This window comes from Hemibagrus wyckioides, linkage group LG13 (genome assembly GCF_019097595.1).
Source record: "Hemibagrus wyckioides isolate EC202008001 linkage group LG13, SWU_Hwy_1.0, whole genome shotgun sequence".
NCBI classification, from domain to species: Eukaryota; Metazoa; Chordata; class Actinopteri; order Siluriformes; family Bagridae; genus Hemibagrus; species Hemibagrus wyckioides.
The window spans coordinates 15,850,771-15,871,544 of record NC_080722.1 but is presented as its reverse complement, the minus strand read 5'-3'; the positions used below and the strand labels follow the sequence as shown (position 1 = coordinate 15,871,544).

General features: G+C 37.8%; 2 protein-coding genes and 1 non-coding gene across 9 annotated transcripts; 1 reads left to right on the top strand and 2 right to left on the bottom strand.

Annotated features, from left to right (window-relative positions):
* Positions 1 to 7: 7 nt before the first annotated feature.
* kctd17 (potassium channel tetramerization domain containing 17) lies at positions 8 to 10,886 on the bottom strand. 7 transcript variants are annotated; one of them, XM_058407265.1, is made up of 7 exons: positions 10,182 to 10,881; positions 6,320 to 6,428; positions 5,720 to 5,811; positions 5,097 to 5,243; positions 4,709 to 4,834; positions 4,257 to 4,390; positions 8 to 3,106 (listed from the first exon to the last, which is right to left on the bottom strand). In XM_058407265.1, exons 1-6 carry the CDS (start codon positions 10,542 to 10,544, stop codon positions 4,298 to 4,300), a joined length of 930 nt encoding a protein of 309 aa, XP_058263248.1. In that variant the 5' UTR covers positions 10,545 to 10,881; the 3' UTR covers positions 8 to 3,106; positions 4,257 to 4,297. The 7 variants fall into 7 exon arrangements, with proteins under 7 accessions (XP_058263248.1, XP_058263249.1, XP_058263247.1 ...); XM_058407266.1 differs by having other exon boundaries at positions 8 to 4,390; positions 5,097 to 5,240; positions 10,182 to 10,886; XM_058407264.1 differs by having other exon boundaries at positions 8 to 4,390.
* Positions 10,887 to 12,515: 1,629 nt separating this feature from the next.
* On the bottom strand, positions 12,516 to 12,588 carry trnar-ccu (transfer RNA arginine (anticodon CCU)). Its single transcript has one exon. It is a non-coding gene; the product is annotated as a tRNA-Arg (tRNA).
* Positions 12,589 to 12,903: 315 nt separating this feature from the next.
* rangap1b (Ran GTPase activating protein 1b) lies at positions 12,904 to 19,838 on the top strand. Its single transcript, XM_058405407.1, has 16 exons — positions 12,904 to 13,119; positions 13,704 to 13,831; positions 13,923 to 14,050; positions 14,742 to 14,801; positions 14,890 to 15,069; positions 15,152 to 15,286; positions 15,383 to 15,541; positions 15,818 to 15,928; positions 16,939 to 17,038; positions 17,377 to 17,461; positions 17,709 to 17,901; positions 18,056 to 18,157; positions 18,267 to 18,369; positions 18,458 to 18,546; positions 18,666 to 18,787; positions 18,892 to 19,838. Exons 2-16 carry the CDS (start codon positions 13,723 to 13,725, stop codon positions 18,968 to 18,970), a joined length of 1,755 nt encoding a protein of 584 aa, XP_058261390.1. The 5' UTR covers positions 12,904 to 13,119; positions 13,704 to 13,722; the 3' UTR covers positions 18,971 to 19,838.
* Positions 19,839 to 20,774: the final 936 nt, after the last annotated feature.

Below are 20,774 nucleotides of genomic sequence, written 5' to 3'. Positions count from 1 at the left end.
GTTTTGTTTTTTTTGATAAAGAGCACATTTATTTGAATTTTCTATTTTCTACACGCACATCAAATCAAATGTTACTGATTTGTATGCTTCAGAAAATATACCTGAATAATGCACTGACCATAGTTTATGATACACTATATTGCCAAAGCTCGCTCATCCATGTCTTTATGGACCTTTCTTTGTGCACTGGTGTGCAGTCATGTTGGAACAGGAAGGGGTCATCCCCAAACTGTCCCCACAAAGTTGGAAGCATGAACTTGTCCAAAATGTCTTTGTATGAAGCTGAAGCATTAAGAGTTCCTTTCACTGGAACTAAGGGGCCAAGCCCAACCCCTGAAAAACAACACCTGAATTCAATGATTTAGAGGGGTGTCCCAAAATATTTGGCAACATAGAGTATTTATAAAATATGTTGGAACTGTCAAAAAGATCTCTAGAAATCTTTGGCATGCCACCTAGTGGAAAATCCCTAATACTTGCAGTTGCACATATTTTTAAGCTAGACAAGTGAAAAGGAAACTGGTGGTTTGTTATGCTGTAGATGACATTTTGCTGGCCAGATTTGTGTTCACGTGTTCCCTTAGAGGGAAGTATTACTTCCCAGTATGTTATTCTGACTGATCATCTTTATCCCGTGATAAAACTTTTCTAATTTCAGGAAGACTCTGTCCACAAGGCATAAGGGCTCAATAAAAAATGCTGTACTACAAACAGTAAACATAATTTTTTTTCCATTCACAGAACTGTCACTCAATATTTTTTTTGTTTTTCACACCATTTTGTGTAAACTCTAGAGACCCAGGAGATCAGCAGCTTATGAAATACTCAAACCAGTCCATCTAGCACCAACATCCATCAATAAAGATCACACTGTGTAGAGATGACTCTGTTCCTGATTGTGATGTTTGTGTTTGATGTGAACATTAACAGAACTGTATCATTGTGCTGTTGCCACATGATTGTCTGATTGAATAACTACATAAATGAGCAGGTATACATGTGTTTATATTAAACTGGACAGTGAGAATATATGTTGTATACAAGACATATGTGTGTGAACCCACATAGACACACTGGCCACTTTCTTTTGGACACCTGTACCCCTGTTTATTCATCCAATTAACAAACAATCAGCCAGTGATAGAACTGCTACTGAAGATCCAACCTTAACCTGGCTAATTTTGGTGAGCGTGTGTTCACTATAGACTTAGATTCCTGTTCTTGGCTGATAGTTGAGAAACCTGATGTGGTCTTCTCCTGTTGTAGCCCATCCACTTCAAGGTCGACGTCTTCTGCATTCTGAGATGCTTTTGTGCCTAATTTGATTGTAAAGAGTGGTTATTTGAGTAACTGCAGACCATAGCAAGCCTTGTAGACTGTAACAAGGCTTTTCCAGTCACAGAACCACTACTCATTGGATTTTTTAACACAATCTAATCTTTAATAGAGACTGTTGTGTGTGAATGGCATGGTCAGAGTCACTGAGATCACATTTTTCTCCATTATAATGTTCTGAACTTTAACTAAAGCTTTAGACCTGTCTTTATTTTTGCAGGAATGAGGATGTGTCCAGGTGTTCCTGTTAAACTGACCGGAAACTGGGGTGATTTTCTTTTCTTGACAGAAATAAGAACTCCTGTGTCCTTTACTCATAATCTCTTATAAATACCATTGACAAAAATCGTATAAATTAATATTCAGCACTCAAAATATCCCAAAAAGAAACGATATATAAACAAAACAGCGTTTTAGTCCATTACTCCATGACTGAAAATGATCCACACCTAATGGGTGTGCAAGCCACAACAAGAACATGATTTAAACATAAAGAATATGTATGCAACACTGACTGTTAAATAAAATAACAATTGTCCATCATTAAGGTAGAAGAACAGTGTGCTTGAACAAATGCGTGTACAGTGTATAGGACCACATCTTCCTTTTAGTTTTTAGTTACACATTTAGGATGAATGAATGAATCAATAAACCATAAATAAAACATTTTAAAAGAAAAAAAATAAATAACTACACTGAATTAATCAAAGAAAGAAAACACCGATCTGATGGATTAGTGTATATGCTTCGTGTAAAGATGTTCTACACATTCACAAATAACATTCTACACTCAGTACATCCTACAAACCTAAAGCCCTGGTCTATGACATGATTATGATTACGATTGCCTTCTGGCTAAAATATTGAGAATGAGTATAAAAGTGTGCCATTGTAACATTATAAGTGCTTAAAATGGTCTTTCAATGGTGAAACCTCTCACGCTTTAGTCTCTCTCAATCTTGTCTATAAAAGAAATATCAAAAATATTACAGAATGTGTAATGAACATGCTCAGTTACAGCAAACAGTGCTTATTTTGATCTTGTGCTGATTTTAGGGCTTGATATTTTAAAATGAATGTATTTCTGGTTGAGCTGAGGCATTGAACTTTAGAATTAAATTGAATTTTTACGTTCATAATAAATGCAAGAAAGGTATCACATAATATTATAATATAGCTTTAAAATCAGACCTGGCTGTAAGTATCACATTATATAATTGTAATTTTAGACAAACACTGGAGCAGTGCAGCATGGAGCACAGAATAATATATAACAGCATGTCTACTTCTCATTACGTAGTGCTCAGGCTGTAGGATTCACATTCACATTTTCGAGCCAGAGTCGTTTTCACACAAAAATACGAATTATTTCGCATTTTATCACAAGAATATTGTCAAGACCCTTACCACAAATCCACAAAGGTCATGGTAGGAGTAAGATATTCTAGTGAAATGCTGAATCATTGCCCAGATTTAATTTAATTTAATTTTTAATCCTTTTTCATTACACTAATGTTAGTTAATCCACAACTGGTTGCCCTTTGGTCACAGGTTTGTAAGCTCTAACTTCTTTTGCTGAAACAGTAATACCTTCTCCAGCTACAGCACACTGACACTTCACACACAGTTCCATCCTTATTCCTGATTATCTTTCAGCTGCTGGTTTATCCACTGATTTCTGAGAGGGAAATTCAGTATTTGAAAAAAAATAATTATGGCAATACAAAAAAAGGTGTATATTCTACATCCGGGATCCATGAATCTGGAAAAGCTGCAAAGTGGTAAATAAAAATATCATGAGTATAGACAACTGAGATTTTAACTAAACTTATTTCACATTTCTAATAATAACAGCTGAATAAGTGTTCTGATAATAAGAAAAAATGTTTCCGTAGATGGAGATGTAGGCGAAGATGATGATGACTAAATGGAAGTTTAAGGAGCTAGAACTTATACTACATTAACACTCCAACCATGCCAGACTGCCTAAAGTATAGTGAACCTGAAAATGCTGCTTTTGTTTAAAATATCAGAGAGTAAATAGAAACATTAATAATAATAATAATAATAATACCATAAAAATAAATATAGTATATAGAAATCTATGAGCGTGTGCCCCTTATGTTGTGTGTGCAAGCATGCTCAGGCATTTCTAATAGAGGCTGTCTAGACTATTCTATTTCATTGCAACCTTCTTATTATACTTGTATTAAATATTACCTAATAAAATTCCCACCAATTCCCAACTGGTAATTCATAAGCAATTGAATTCATTTGAATTATTTGCTATTTCATGACCTATGGTTAAAACCTTTTTTCTGTTCTTCTGACTTCTGAACTTCTTCCTTTCTATGAATTTGTTTCCTCCAGGTTTTTTCCACCTCCCCAAAACATGCCAGTAGATGAATTCGCTAAGATAAATTGTCCCTAGGTGTGAATGTGTGTGTAAATGTGTATATGCGTGGTGCCCTGCGATGGACTGGCATACCATCCAGGGTGAATTCCCGCCTTGTGCCCAGTGGTCCTGGAATTGGCTCTGTGACCCATAACAGGGTAGAGCAGTTACTGAAGATGTATGAGGGAAAAAAGATTAGATTTCTCTCATATTTCAATGTGAGATTAAACTAAATTGCCACAATTTTTTCAGACCTTTTTAGTACTAATTCTGAAGCTAACTGTAAATAGCTGTTAGGGGATAGGAATTATAGTAAAAGTTATTATGAAACCACTTCTATACAGTCTCTTCATTGTGGAATGCACATAAAGCTTATTAACCAAACAGTATCTACATGGCTAGCTTTTTATACAGTTTTAAGTAAAAGGTTCTGATGCAATGAAATAAAATACCCCATCATCCTCTTAGTATAGGTCGAACTTTCTACAGCTACCACCAGCAAACACCCAGCATTTGATATCCTCACCCATTCCTGCGATTGGAACAATGACACAAGTCTCCTAATCTCTAAAACCACTCATTTGGGGTGGCATTTCTTTCTCTCTCGTCTTCCTCTTCCTGCTCCTCCTTTTCTCCTTCCTCCACTTGAGTGTCTGATTCCTTGACATATAATGGGTGTTCAAGAAGAAGGAAAAAAAGGACCACAACCACACAGGTGACAAAAAAAAAAGAATGGCACAATTTTCAAAAGGAAAGATGGTTTCAGATGGTTTATGCAGATAGAAATACAAATGATACCATTTATGCAAAATGGAGAGTGATAACGTATGAGAATGTAGTAAAGGAATACAACAACTATATAACAACAATAATGACACTGGCTTTGCATTTCAGACAATGCAGCTGAAATTATTAAATAAAGAAATGAAATAGTAAAATTGTGAGTAACAGTACTGTGAATATTATGAGCTCTCCAACCTTATTCTTGTGGCTCTGCTCAGTCCCCAGGCCTCCACCAGATGTATGCAGCTCTTTGGAAACAACACAGAGGAATTCTGCCTGGTCCTCGGTACCATAGCTGTACGATGAGCCAATATTCACCATCTGCAATAGCATTAAAAGATAAAGCAAGAGAAGCAAGAGAAAGGGAGCCTTTTGTTAAAACACAATGATCCATTTTACTCAATCAAATATTCTTGCTCTATATTTGCACAAACCAACAAGAAGTCTTTGTGAAAAGAAAATATGACACCAGATTAGACATACAGGTGTCAATTCATTTGTCAGATATGTTACTGGACTGGGTTCTGGAAGGGGCAAAAGGACACTGGGATCAGAAAATCAACTCAGCATCAGTCCAACCCACAGTCCAGAGCAGTCCGGGCCGCGGCTTTCGGCAGGCACGTACGCTGACCTGCTCAAACTTCCAGCCATCTGACATCGTGGACACCATCTGCGTCAGCTCCTCCTCCTGACACTGCAACACCCTGTAGACATGCTTTGGAGGTACCTGCTGTAAGAGTAAGTGGGGAGAGAGTAAAAAGACATAGAGGTAAAAGAAGAAAGAGTGGAGACAATGTAGTGGAGACAAAATGAGAGAAACATGTGTACAAACTGATAAAACTAGAGCTGAATGAAATTGAGTGGGAGGAAGATTACGGGTTGCTTTTTAGTCCCTTGGAATTCTGAAGACATCCTAACAGCTTATCATCCTTTAAACATGGGCTTTTTATGCTTCATTTTCTGCTTGGCCACAAGATATGTCACTCAGCAGAAGAACGGAAATTAAGGGGTATCTTCATTGTTCAACCACCTGTTGTTTTTTTTCCTCAGCATAGGGATAGTGCTATAAAGTAATGCTTGAAAGTATCCAGTAGCCTTTCATGTCATATATTTTCTTATATTGACCTAACATCTGAACTGACCCTACTGGCATCCAATTTATTTTTTCAGATTTTACAGCATAAACAGAATATGGTTGTAGATTACCTGAGAGGCCTTACAATCTCGCTCAAGAATCCTCTCTTTAATTAGTTTAATCAGTGGAGTGATGTTATAAAACTCTGCCTCCTCCAAGACACCTGAAATTACAGACAAATACATCATATTGGTTCATTTTCATCACGTGATTGCATATGTAATTATTTCATGTAAATTATTTAATGTAAACCAATTTGGCAACCACATATTTATGCAAATGGAAACAAGGAACAATGTTTACACTGCACCAAAATGGCAACCAAATTTTTATGCAAATTGATAAATTTGCATAAAAATGTGGTTGCCATTTTGGTGCAATATTATCTTTAAGGCACTTTGGCTGTCAATTTTAAGACATAAAATGCAGCCATAATTCTAGATTTGAATTTGGGGTGAAAAATAACTTTGGTGTGGATAGTGTGGGACAACTGTGATTGTAGTAAGTTTTTATAACGTGTTGGAAAGGGATTGTATTCCTTTTCTGCTTAAAATCATTCTTGCATTTACACCTAAATGTGTTTCAAATGCTTCTGCATGTTACCACTTTCATTTTTGGTGCAGTGTATAATAATGTCGCAAACCCACATCCAAAACACATGAAAAACAAACCTTCTTCAGCCAGTTCCTTGTTATAAACCAGTTTCCCATGTCGGAGGTAGTTGAGTATAGGGCCAAAGTATGTGGGGTCTCTGTCGATCACGTAGGCGCCTGTTTCATCCTACACAAAGATTCAATTTTTGTCAGAATTTATTCTTGGATTTACAGTTATATAACACTTTTATCTCCCTATACCAGACACTTTGAGAAAGAAAAAGTGCATAGTGTATAGCTATAGCTGCAGGTCACATTAAGGATGGTCACTGTCATTGTTCCATGTGGCTGAGGGGCTGCTCTCTGCAGTGAATTAACCTTAAGAGCACTACAGGGAATTTTTTCTTATCTTTGAGATCTGAATGTTCTTTACATGATGCCCTGCAGACTACATTAGACAAGCTAGTCTTATGTATGACCACACAACAAAAAAGGAACGGAAAAAAAGAAAGATTAATTGAGAATGAAAGGAAAAAGGTTACAGCTTAGAAAGATATTGTGAGAGTGTTTGTGTGTGTGTTTAAGAAATGAAAGAGCCTGTTGGGAGTGTTCAGAGGTAATCAAATATCTGGTTAAGCATTTAAGGCACCGGTATTTGATCACTGCAATGATGATTTGGATATTCATTATGTGCTACTTCCACATGAAGTCAGTGAGAAGATATGAAAGAGAAAAGGTATGCTTTTTCATTTTGATACACAGAGAGCACCTCCTTTTGTGGTCTGCAAGAGTCTCAAGGGCAGTATTAATAAGCTACCTTAGGTTTGCATATTAAAGCCCATTTTATGCCAGAAGCGACACTGCATGTGCACCGCTAAACATGAAGCATTCATTTCTTTGTTCATTCACTGGTTTAGCATTTAAATTTAATGAATTTTAATTGATGTCTGAGCACTGTTGTAGTGGGGCTACTGGTACAAATTCAGAGTCTGATTTCATTCTTGTTTAATCTCTGTCCAATTAAATAATATTGTCTTGGACTTAATAAAATTTGTGTTTGTCATTTACGGCACTAGAGGCCTTTCTGTGTGGAGTTTGCATGTTCTCCCCGTGCCTGCGTGGGTTTACTCTGGGTACTCCGGTTTCCTCCCACAGTCCAAAAACATATACATGAGGTTGATTGGTAATTCTAAATTTCCCATAGGAGTGAGTGTTTGTGTGTGTAGGGCCCTGTGATGGACTGATGACCTGTCCAGGGTGTACCCCTGCCTTTCGCCCAATGTGTGCTGGGATGGGCTCCAGCAGATCCCCGTGACCCTAATTAGGAATAAAGCGGGTATAAAAAATGGATGGATGGATGGATTTACTGCACTGATGAACAGAATACTTTATGTCACACAAATGTCAGTTATTGAACCAAATACACTGCAGACAGGCCGGCAAATTAAGCTGATGTAAAACTTTTGCTGTGCTTTTATTTCTGTTCATTGTTTCATCATTGTTACATCTTTCAAACACAAACTGCCACCAACAACTTGCATTGGAAAACATTATATAATATAATATTATACAATAATATCATTCTATGCACTTAAATCTGTGCAAGTTTCCACACAACTCCGAGGAGGCACAAATGTGTGATTTTATTGTTTTATTGACATGTATTTTGTCTGTTATATCTGGGTTATGTATAATCTATAAAAAATCTTCAAAGTGCTGTTTATTTGAAAAACATCAAACCATACTCTCACTTATTACTCCATACTGTCTTTTGGTCTTATCTAATGGACAGCTAAGATCCTCCCATTATTCTCAAAGATTGTGAACTCTCAGAGATTTCTGACATTAGTTTTTGGCCTTTCTCTCAAAAGCATTTCTAAAAATCCAGGCATCAATCTCAGGCTTCATTCTGTATCGGGCAGTTAAGATAATCCTACAATGTTCTGCCCCAAAAATCACTTGTATTCTATATTGAAAAATGTTCTTTCTGCATCATCAGTAGAGGATATCCCTGGTATTCACACAAGGAAACCTTGCTCTAGATTCAGCTGTGTCACCACTGCAAGAGCTGCTTCAGTGGTTCAATGTGCCCTTTGGAATTGGTGACTGCTTTAAATGTATTTTTGTTCATTTAATCACACATCAAGACATCCAGTGAAATCATTGAAACTAGGCAAAGACAATCTTCAGCCAAGCACCTCTATCGTGGATTTGACTCGACTTGACAGCAGGCATGAAAGCACCTGTGCAAGACGCCCTCACTGTATTAGTCAGTTGGACCAATCCCTAGTTCTCAAACTGGTAAAAACACACACGCACACACACACACAGTTTAGAGAATCTGAAAAATATTTTTTTAATATATTTGGTTATTTCCTTAGTTGACAGTCATGCAATGAATTAAAATATTTGATCCGTGTTAATGTTCCTCCCTTCCTTCCCACAGAAACATGAGCAAGTCCCTATGGCCAACCACCTGCATCCCAGAGGAACTACCTGGTAGACAAACAAAGGGCTTGTTTATATCAACATGGCGATGTGTATCAACACCGTTCCTGTTATGATCTATCCCTTTCATTGCCACTCTGTCCTTCAATAATGTCTCTTCTCTAAATATTCAGAGAAAAGTGAGTTTGAAAAAAGCCTTTTTCAGCCCACTCAAACCAAACATATCGCCCAGTTAGAAGATGAATATTTCCAAAATCAAATTGCGTAAGTGCTACATAAAGGTAAGACAAACCAAGGACAGGGCACACATCCTCCACACATATGAAGCTCCCAGTTAGCCATACACATCATATTACATAAGTCTTTATTCCTATTAACAACAAGCAAATACAGCCCACATGAACATATCCAGCAGGGGAGTAGGAGGAAAAAACAATCCTTGAACATTTGGGAAAAAACAGAACCCAGAATAGACCTAAGAGGGCTTCTCTGATATTTTTGGACTGAGGTCTGGCAGCCTTCAATGTGCCATGCCTCTAATCTTATTACAAGAGTAAGGCATGGACACTGAATTGCATACAACACAGCCAGAGTAAGCTTCACTACATTACTGCAGACCTTTTTTTTTAAATAAATCATCAACACACCAACACTCAGGAGGCTAAAACCTGTTTGTGGAACTTCAGCCAAATGAGGAATATTACACAGAGCAGTTTGCATGATGTTGAACAAAAAGCACAGAGATAACAAGGAATGCCCTCTGAACTGGCATATGATGAGAGCATGTTAAAAAAGGGTGCCATTAGGAAGAGGAAAAGGAGAGAAGAGGGGTGACATGACAGAAATGACAAAAATGGTGGACACTGTGTAGCAGCATGGTGGTCAGTCTGCTTGACCCCTGTGAAATCCCCCCAAAAAATGATTTTCAGCAAAGAATTCACAAAAGAGGGAAAACCCAGGAAGAACATCCATGTGGAATGTTGTTATATGAGGTATATGAAGGGCAAGGAAATACTTATTTTCTGTTAAATTCACTCTCTGTTGCATGCACACACACACACACACACACACACACACACAGCCTTCTGAGGACCTTCCACTGACATAATCTCTCATGCAGCTAATTAATACTATACCTACACAAACCTTTTGGCTCTTTTAGTTTTTAGTGTAACAACATTTTATATAAAAACGTGGATTTTCCTCGTGGGGACCGCCAAGGTCAATATGATCAGACACTCCTATCCTTGTGGGGACATTCGGACACACACCTACACACACTGATGAAATCATTCTTCATTTCCCAGCATATACGAAATATGAATAGGTAAAAAAAAAGGAGAGAAGTATTATATGAGTTATGTGAGATGCTGAGCGTGTGGGATGCTGCACTAGCTCTGCAGTCCATCATCTGACTCAGGACCGCTGTCCTCCTCTCTTGGATGATTATTTATTTCTCCGAACAGATTAAGCTCACCGATCATCATCTTACCGTGTCAGAATGCAGGTCCTGCTGCTGGCACAGTCTGTACAGGAAGGATGTTTGCTCTTTAAGAAGTGTCTGGCGCGTCGTTAGGAACACGGTACCGCCGACATTGAGCCGGACCCACTTCCCGCTCGCGCCTCCTGTGGCGCTGACCCCAGCTCCGGTCCCCGGTCCAGTGCTCTCTGTGCCGCTCGTGTCGATGGGTGCAGATGTAGGAGTCGTTGTTCCTTCACTTCCTTCGCTGTCTTTGTTGTTATTGTTATTGTTGTTGTTATTATTGTTGTTTTGGATGCTGTGCGCCGAACTGGATGCGTTTTCATTTACATCCCAAGGTACCGCCTTCCCTTTATCCTTCGTAGCCGTAGCCATTAGGCAGTAAATGACTGATGTTATATGTAGGTGGCAGGCTATTTAACAGCTAAGTGGTATATCCTATTTAAATACCTCGGGCTCCTCTCCCGCTCTCTGTCTATCTGACTGTGGCGTTGCTGCTCGCAGCTTTAAACGTCTCTCTCTTTGCCGGGGTTGCCAGATTGGAGCGGATTGTCTGGGATCAGTCACTATAAAAAATCCCGCCCTATACGACTGTAAATTACACAAGCTCAAATAATACAAGTTGGAAGGTTTATTATGTCTAATATTCCGAAGTCTTCTTTAGTATTCCATGTAACACCAAAATCTACATACGCAACATATCTGGCAACATTGATGCCTGATTTCCTGTTTCCCCTCCAGCGGTCCTACATTGCGCAGACTCACAGCAGCAGTCAAGCGCGCGCGCAAAACTGGGCGCACAGGCGACACTTAACGATTTTAAATATATATTTTATGTATCTGCATTGTTGGATGCCATTGTTGGATGAAATTAGGTTTAAAGACTTGGTGTTTGAAATGACAAAGCCTGTTAAATAGTGCAGATTGTGTAGATGAGTAAACAGAGAGTCACTAATTAACAAAGCCAGAGTATTTCATTTGTACAAGCCTCACATGTTAAAATAGGCCTCACGCGCAGTCTAATAAATATGCTAACAATCTATTCCTTTTAAATTACAGCTTAGATTAAAGTGTAAACTTATAAATGTGTACAATTCTTTTCAGTCATTTATCTTTGGAAACAGCTTCATACACTATACAAAGTTTACATTTCCCTTTGGGATGAATAAAGTATCTATCTATCTATCTATCTATCTATCTATCTATCTATCTATCTATCTATCTATCTATCTATCTATCTATCTATCTATCTATCTATCTATCTATCTATCTATCTATAAAAGCTTAGTCCATTTATAGTCCATAGCCTATAGTCCATTTATAGTGCATAGTCCATTTATACAGTAAATTAAGGTTCACTGTATTCCATTATTTGGTGAATAAAGACTTTCCTACAAATTTATTTTTTATGCCTCTGTGTGTCCTTAGCTTAGCAATCTGCTGAAAATCTCCAGACACCCGTATGTTGCATGTAACAACTGAAGACTTCCAGTTTTCATCTAACTCAAATGGCACTTACATAGACTTCCTCATTACAGCATCCAGTCAGACACCAAGGAGCTGTTGGTCATCTGAAGAGAAGAAGCAGAGTAGGAGACCCAGTGGAAGATGTATATACTAGCATCTTATGCCTATGCAAGCATCTATACATGGTCACTACCATGACCAATGCCATAAGCTTCAATTAATATCTCAAGCTCACCATGTCATGAGCAGACATTTACCCAGATGATTAAGGTCTTTTAAGGGATTATTAGAAATGAAAACTTAAATTCTGGAAATGAAGCTATACAAGCCACTATCAATCAAAACGAGTTATTCTAAGCTAAGAAAAACGAACAATCATGAAATGCAATAAATACTGGTTACAAATCTATAATCTCAGTGTAATTACTAGATACACAATCTTCTTGTGTGGTTTATCTTGTCTTTCTAACCTCAAGACAAGAATTGGTGTATTTAATAGCTTAAAACCAAAAGTGTTCTGAACATTTTGTTTTAATATACAACATAGAATAATTGCAAAAAAAAAGAAAGAAAGAAAATAAGGATGCCTTTTTATATTTTATATTATGTTATATCGTATTTTTTCAAAATAATTTTTATCTAATTTAGAATTATGGTTTTCTGTAACTAGGTAAAGGAAAATGTATGGGTCTGCTTGAATACTGAATACAATGTACTACTGAGTTAATTAGATGGAATCAATTTTGGGTGAGGTTTAATGTTTTCTTTGTGACGGGTTCATTTTGTCGTTATTGACCGCTTTTGGTTATAAGACTTCTTGAAAACAGACAACAATGAGATAGAGTGACGAGCATATGATGAATGAATGAAAACGACGAGCACCCCAGATGGGACTCGAACCCACAATCCCTGGCTTAGGAGGCCAATGCCTTATCCATTAGGCCACTGGGGCGGGCACGCGAGACTTAAAATGCAGTCTTTATGAAGAGTGTGATGAAGAGTATTTTTGTTTTCATTATAACTGTACATTAACGTTAGACGTCTTCATGAATAGGTGAAAGCGCAGTGCGTTTCAGTGTCAGAAATGAGTGCGCGTATATCCGGGAACTTACGCTAGCCACCAGGCGGTTTGCGCTTTGAGTGTGGTTTCTAGAATAAAAGTCCTGACAGAAAGCGCGGGCTTTCACTGGATCATATAACATTATTGTGTTTCTTCCTCTCTTTGTTGTTTTAAATATCAACCCCTTCATCTTTATGTATATTTTTTGAAAACATAAACAGTCTACACGTTACAAATTAAATAGGTTTGTTTTCCCACCTTGGTTGTACTTTACACTTAAATTATACGCAATTATTTTGAAAAGTTCAGGAACCGGCAAACTGAAGAGTCCCCATGTGCCCATGTTGTGGAAGTAAAGCGCTATAGTCAGTGTGTTGGGTAGTTTGAGGTACCTAAAGATTTCAGTTGTGAAACTTCAGCAAGGTACATTTAATATCGGGTTACTAATGTGTGAAGTGTTTAATTTACATTTGTAGACAAATATGCAATGCTAATAGCATCCTAGCTAGTTTGCTAACTTGTTAGCTAGTTGAGCGCGTAAACAAGCTTAGCTAGTTGAACCCAGCTAGTCTCGCTAGTTGTAATTAATGTTAACTAGATAGCTAAGTTCAAATCTGAATCCTAATTGGCTAGTTACTATAGGTAGCTATGATACATAGATGATTGTAGTTTAATGAACGGTTTGTTAGTAAACACAGGAAATGCTAGTTAGCCGTACTGGCTAGATAAATGTTTGTTCAAATATTAGCTAATAAACGTGTGGGAAGTGAGAAATTGCTACTGAGGTAGAGAGACAACATTAAACTTTGTGGGTTTGTATCATAGGGTTGAATTGTGGATCTAAATCAATTAACTATGAAATAATCAACTAGATGGCTGGATATAATAATTTTCTTCCTTATAACCGTGTATCTGTGTTTCTTTCATAAACCTAGTCAGTTGAGAATATTAAAGTGTATATGAAATGTTAAGATATATATTATTTTGCCTTTATACTTTATAACCAGGCATTCAAAAGGAAACCGGATGGCTTCTGCAGACATTGATCAGCTTACAGAGGCTCTGGCCAAGACTCATGTTGGGGAAGAGCTCAGCTACAAGGGTCAGGGACTGAAGCTGAATGATACACAGTCAGGTAGGAAAGTCTTCATTACATTTCATTTTTAGGAAGAGTGACCCTCTATAAATCTATACACTGCAGTGGCTGATTTTTGTTCTCTCTGTAGTGGAAAAGATCGTGCGGGAGATAGAACAGTTCCAGGGGCTGAAGGCTTTGCGGCTTGAAGGAAATACCGTTGGCGTTGAAGCAGCACAGGCCATCTCGAAGGCTCTTGAGTCCAAAAAAGATCTGCAGGTAATTTATTTGCTTTATTTCAGGCTGTGTGTGTCTACACCGACCAGGCATAACATTATGATCATCATGTTGGTCCCGTTTTGCTGCCAAAACAGCCCTGGCCCATTATGCACTGTGTATTCTGACACCTTTCTATCAGAACCAGCATTAACGTCTTCAGCAGTTTGAGCAACAGTAGATCTCCGTCTGTTAGATCGGATCACACGGGCCAGCCTTCACTCCCCGTGTGCTTCAGTGAGCCTTGGCCGCCCATGACCCTGTCGCCTTGGACCACTTTTGATAGATACTGACCACTGCAGACCGGGAACACCCCACAAGAGCTGCAGTTATGGAGTGGTCTAGCCATCACAATTTGGCCCTTGTCAAACTCACTCAAATCCTTACGCTTGCCCTTTAAGGACAAAATGTTCACTTGCTGCCTAATATATCCCACCCACTAACAGGTGCCATGATGAGGAGATAATCAGTGTTATTCACTTTTACCTGTAAGTGCTCATAATGTTATGCCTGATCGGTGTATATTCTGTGATAGACTGGTGTCCCATCCTCATGAACCACTGTGTCTGGTATAGGCTCTGGAGCACAGTGACCCTAACCATAATAAGTGCTTACTGAAAGTGTTTAAAAAGTGTGTCTGTATTACAGTATTTGTTTGCCATTTTTAATATATATATATATTTTTTAATTCAAGCGATGCTACTGGAGTGACATGTTTACAGGTCGCCTTCGCTCTGAAATTCCATCTGCCTTGGTGAGTCAGTATCTTGGGTGGCATTAATTGTATGTTCGTTTATTCAGTAAATAATTACAAATCTAATTTCATACCCTAAATCCTGTAGAAATCATTGGGCAGTGCTTTAATGATGTCAGGGGCCAAGCTTACTGAACTGGACCTGAGTGACAACGCGTTTGGACCTGATGGTGTGAAGGGCATTGAGGCCCTCCTCAAGAGCTCTGTGTGCTACACTCTACAGGAACTCAAGCTGAATAATTGTGGCATGGGCATTGGAGGAGGAAAAGTAAGTAGTGGCAGTTAATAAGACAACAGTAGTTTAATGATAGCAATTCACCAATACTTATAATAATATCCATTGATTATAGATATTGGCCTCTGCATTGATTGAGTGCTACAAGCAGTCAAGCGCTGCAGGCTCACCTCTAAAGCTAAAAGTCTTCATAGCAGGAAGGAATCGACTTGAGAATCATGGTGCCACTGCACTGTCTCAAGCATTTAAGGTAATAAAAAAAGACCTTTTGCCTCTACTCTCCTTTTGCGATGACCGTTATAATCAGGTTAACACAATTATTGTGACTTTTTTCCTTCTTGTTTAGTTGATTGGAAGCCTTGAAGAGATTCACATGCCACAGAATGGGATCAACCATCCAGGCATCACAGCTCTGGCCACTGCAGTGCAACACAACCCCAATCTGCGTGTGCTTAACCTCAATGACAATACCTTTACCAAGAGAGGTGCAGTAGCCATGGCCCAGGTATGAGTCCTCTTTAATATACTATTTAAATATTCAGTTTATGAATAAATCTAATGCAGTCAGTTAGCTAGTTGCATCCATATGCAGTAGCTGCCTCATCTGTCTTACAGGAAGGTGAACAATACAAATATTTACTGATGCATTTAGAAGCTGATTGCTTTTTTTCAGTTGAAAGTTTTATCATCAACTCAAAAACTTGTCCAGTTAGTGAAAGTCCAGTTACATTGACTTTTCTGATTATAAAATTATATTTGTGTTTTGTGTTCTATTTTTCAGGCCCTCAGGCACTTGTGCAGTGTACAGGTCATTAATTTTGGAGACTGTCTGGTGCGCTCTGAAGGTGCCATTGCCATTGCAGCAGCACTAAGAGGACTACCTGTTCTTAAGGTCAGTATTCTGAAAGTAATCACAATGTCACGGTTTATCAATAATTATTGGTATTGAAATTGCTAGGTAAAGCTGATATTTTTTTTTTTTTTTTACATTTCACTTTATCTATTTTATTTCACTTACATTCCAGTACACGTTCTTTTATTTCTTTTCAGCGCCAAGTGTCCTGTGTTCTTTTGTGTTGTCTTTATTGTATTTTTTGTCTTTTTTGCACTGTCTTGTCTATGCTCTGTTTGCATCTAGCTGCACACTGTGCACTTTACGTGGCTAAGACAAACTTCTGTCCTAGCTCTGTGGTGGTGTTTGTTGTTTTGTATTGTACTAGTAGTTGTATGTTTATGTAGCACCAGGTCCTGGAGAAACGTTGTTTCATTTCACTATGTACTGCGCCAGCTATATGTGGTTGAAATGACAATAAAAGCTTCTTGAATCTTGAATATATTTCAAAGGCATTTTGTGCACTAATTATATTCTATTATATATTTAATTCTGTTAGTTTTAGTTTAATCGACACATACAGCGCAGTACGTTTCTAAGTGTGATTTACTGTTAGAGTTGGGTGAGAGCCATTTAACACATTGTCTTAGCATCTGCTTTACCTACATTTTACACCAGATATAATTTTTTACATTACACTGCATACTCTCATGCATCAATATGATGCTTTGCTGCACTGGGCTTGTATATTTAACACGTAAATCCCCGTGCTGCCTGGTAGATTATTGTAAGCAGGTATTAATACAGTATGCTCAACTCAGTTTAGTTTAATTCAGTAATATAATCAGGTGTACATCTAGTGCATGTTTACAAAATTTGATTTATAACTGATGCAAAGATGCACACTGCACAGTAAAATGCCAGTGGTTGTGATGAATAATCAGAATTAATGCTCATTTCAGCTCTACTTGTATGTGAATAGTTATTCATGTACATCCACATTTGCATATCGTAATTATTTATGCAGCACTAGACTAGGTGAAAAATACTCATGGTTCTCATGTGTGCAGGAGCTGAATCTGTCGTTTGGAGAGATTTCTGAAGCTGCAGCTCTGGTTGTTACCCGGGCTGTACGGGACAAAGCTGATCTGGAGAAACTAGAGCTCAATGGTAATTTTGGTGATATGTGTTATGTTAGCAAGGTGGCTTAGTAAAATGTTTGTCTTAGTGTATAGGACACAGATGTACACCTTGACATGCTACTGGACTGAAGTGATTCACAGATTCATAAAGTACAATGTCAGTGACCATGAATTTAAAGTTAAAGTGAATGTGAATAATGAATATAAATTTTTAAGTCTAAAAATATCAACAAACATAATAATGTTACTCAATATGTCTAGGGTTTTTTCTCAATTTGATCTAAATAACTGTATGTTGAGGCTGTGACTTTTAAGATTTTGAACTGCAGAAATGAAGTGAACACTTGTTGCTGGTTGTTTGGACAGGAAACTGCTTGGGGGAAGATGGCTGTGAGGCTCTCAAAGAGGCCATGGAAAATATGGGGATGGGGGATGTGCTTGGCTCGCTCAGGTATTCTGAAGTTTTAGTAGGTACACCAGTGCTAATCAACTAAGCATGGATTATGATGTGTACAAATCTGCAATGATCAGAATGTTTTGAATGAATGTGATGAATTGAACTTTTTGAAATGTTGTTTTCTTTTAAATAATAAAAAAGATATAAAATCATTCGATCGGCATTGCGCAACCTGATTTGGAATGTTCAGTTATGCTGAAATCATAAGAGATTTCAAATTCCTTTTATTCATTTTACTTAGCGATGATGAAGGGGAAGATGAGGAAGATGAAGGCGACGAGGAAGATGAAGGCGACGAGGAAGATGAAGGCGACGAGGAGGATGAAGGCGACGAGGAAGATGAAGACGAGGATACAGAGGAAATGGAGGAAAATGAGAAGAACTGTATCAATGGGCTAAAAGATGAATGTAATGTTGAAGAAAGCCCAGCAAAGGTGAGAGAGCCTCTCTAATGTGTTTATTATAAATAATTCTATAATTTAATCATTCTTCAAATCAGGAGAGAATTTGAAGAATTCTGTGTAATTCTGTGTTATTTAAATTTAGTGTATTTAAATAACATGAAGTCAATTTATTTTCTCTACACAGGTGCCATTAGGCAGTGCTGATTTCTTGTCCTTCCTTCAGACCCCAACTTCTGAGAAACTGCTTGACCTTGGTGCCAAGAGAGTTCAGCTGTTTGAGCAACAAGTACTGTATTTTTTATTTTTATATTTTTTAAATATTTAGATCTGTCTAAAATGAATATTTATGTGATCCATTTCATATCGTTCATAACATGCGTTCTCTGTTTTATCAGGTGGATTTTTCAGATGCTACTAAAATTGCAGACCTTTTCCTTCAGCTGTCTTCTGTGTATAAAGAAGACGCAGAAGTGAAGCAAGCTGTTCTTGAGATTTCTGGTACAAAACAAATGCTTTATTCCAAAATGAAATTTGTTTTTGTTGTGAAAGTATTTGTTGGTCATTATACCTCTCTTGTGTAAAACAGATGCCCTGTTGAAGAAGGCACTTTCCAGCCTTCAGTTTCAGACCTACAGTTTTACCACTTCACTGCTGTTGAAATTGGGGCTTTTAAAGGTACTGCTTAAAATAATATGATCGTGATGAGTGTTTGTTGCTCTGATCCTTTCCCTCAGATTAATTATGTTTTTATATTATGTAGAAGCATGGTTGAACTTCTCATACTTTTATTTCAGGGTGAAAAGAAAGCCAAGAAAGTGTGCGTCTTGCCTGGTCACCTACTTACTCTGAAGCACTGTGTCGAGCAGGACTACTTCCCTGTGGATCAGGCCAATGTTCTAGAAGTGTTTGTGTCTCGGTTAGTTTACAGAACTATTGAGTTATAAACATATATTGAGTTAGAAAGATGGTTTATTTTTCATAATTTGTTTTGTATATTTATAATTATTTTATATCTTTCAGAAACGGCAAAGTCTTAGCATCGTGTCCCAATGCTAGGGATGACCTTAAAGCTACACTGGAGAAAAGGATCTCTGCCTAGGAGGACTCTCAGCACAGGGCCAATGAGGGGACCAGAAATGCTTATAAGGACTTATTGTTGTGTGTTTGCATCCAAGTCATCAGTTTTCTTTAGCTGGAGCATTAGAAATTCGACCATAGTGAGTCCTTGTAGACTAAAATGTATAAAATACATTGCAAACCACTGCCTTATTGTTTCAAACAACAAAACTTGAGTAGCTTTGAAAAGAAATGTGATTCTACTGAGGTTTGACTTTCATTCACAGATTCAGTCTTGGCTTCCTGAATAACAGCCCAATTGCTGTTAAAGAGCTTTTTAGATGATATTTGAAGATGAACTGTTGCTGATATTCCTATCTTATGTGTCATAACTTCAACTGATGCAGTAACAGTGCACCAACTATTCATTATTTCTTCAACTTGGAATACAATTGATTTTCCACCGAACCTGCTTATTGACTTAAACATGCAATATCCACAAACGTACTATTAGACAGAGTCTGTAGAATGGAACAAAAATAAACCAGGAAATTATTTTTTACTATTGACCTATTTTCGTATATAAATACAAAACATGATAAAAAAAAAAAAGTTTTGGACAAGGGCTTTGTAGTTACTTTTTTTCTAGCTCATGTACAGTAATGGTGATGTAATTTCAGAGATGTGAAAATACCTTTACACACTGATTTATTTGACAAGCAGTGTCACATTTAAAATGAAGTGATGTAGATTTGGTGTTAAATCTTTAGGGAACAGCTAGTAAAAGGGAACAGAATAAAAGACGAAAAATATACCTCAATACATTTCTGTTTGTACGTTTATTATCCTCAGTGTGCGCTAATGTTTTTGTATTCACATTAAACTGATGAACTTGTTTTGTGAGGAAAGGAGTCTCGTTTTGTCTTTTCAAACTTCAACTTAAAACTTGTTTTCCTAATAAAGATGTTTCCAGCTGTTATTGTGTACTATTGTTAGATTTGCCGTGAGCTGGACAAGTGACTTGGTATGTAAAAGCATTGAATATCATGTTCAGCACTGCAAGATGAAGTCTATAGCCAAATGGGATTCTCACTGAACGGGTTAGGTTATAAAGTTTATTTAGCAAGGACAGACTGCCAGAAGAGGATTACTAGAAAGTGCATGGTATTTCAAACAGCTTTGTACACCAGCCATAACATCAAAACCACAGACAGGTGAAGTAAATAATATTGAGCATCTCTTTACAAAGACACCTGACAAGGGGTAGGATATATTAGGCAGCAACTGAACAGTCAGTTTTCAAAGTTGGTGTGGAAAAATTGATGCACCCATGCTGACCACTGTCTACCACCAAACGTTTCCAAGTGCCCAGTGGACCATAGAGAAATGGTAGAGTCATCCATTTTTATTTACATCATGCCAGGTGTGTGTCCCTTACTTGGGGAAAAGATGGCACCAGGATGCACCTTGGGAGGAAAGAAGCCAGCACAGGAAATGTGATGTTCTGAGCCATGTTTTACTGGAAGTCTTGGCATTCATGTGGATGTTACTTTGACACATTCCACCTACCTAAACATTGCTGCAGACCAAATACACCACTTAATGGCAACAGTATACCCTGATTGCAGTCGCCTCTTTCAGTAGGACAATGCACCCTGCCACAGTTCAAAAAATGATTCATGATTGGTTTAAGAAAATGACAGTGAGTTCAAGATGTTTCCTTGGAATCCATATTTTATCTGATCAAGCATCTGTGGGATGTGCTGGACAAACAAGTCTGATCCATGGAGCCCCAACTCAAAACTTACAGGACTTAAAGGATCTGCTGCTAACCTCTTGGTACCAGA

Bases quoted from the DNA above. Each gene is read 5' to 3' on its own strand.
- rangap1b (XM_058405407.1), top strand. From the start codon at position 13,723: ATGGCTTCTGCAGACATTGATCAGCTTACAGAGGCTCTGGCCAAGACT. The intron at 14,051-14,741 runs GTAATTTATTTG...TTTTAATTCAAG, and splicing joins AGTCCAAAAAAGATCTGCAG to CGATGCTACTGGAGTGACAT. The intron at 15,542-15,817 runs GTATGAGTCCTC...TCTATTTTTCAG, and splicing joins GTGCAGTAGCCATGGCCCAG to GCCCTCAGGCACTTGTGCAG.
- kctd17 (XM_058407264.1), bottom strand. From the start codon at position 10,544: ATGGCTACGGCTACGAAGGATAAAGGGAAGGCGGTACCTTGGGATGTA. The intron at 5,812-6,319 runs GTTTGTTTTTCA...CTGTAATTTCAG, and splicing joins CAAGGAACTGGCTGAAGAAG to GTGTCTTGGAGGAGGCAGAG. The intron at 5,244-5,719 runs GTAATCTACAAC...TTACTCTTACAG, and splicing joins GAGATTGTAAGGCCTCTCAG to CAGGTACCTCCAAAGCATGT.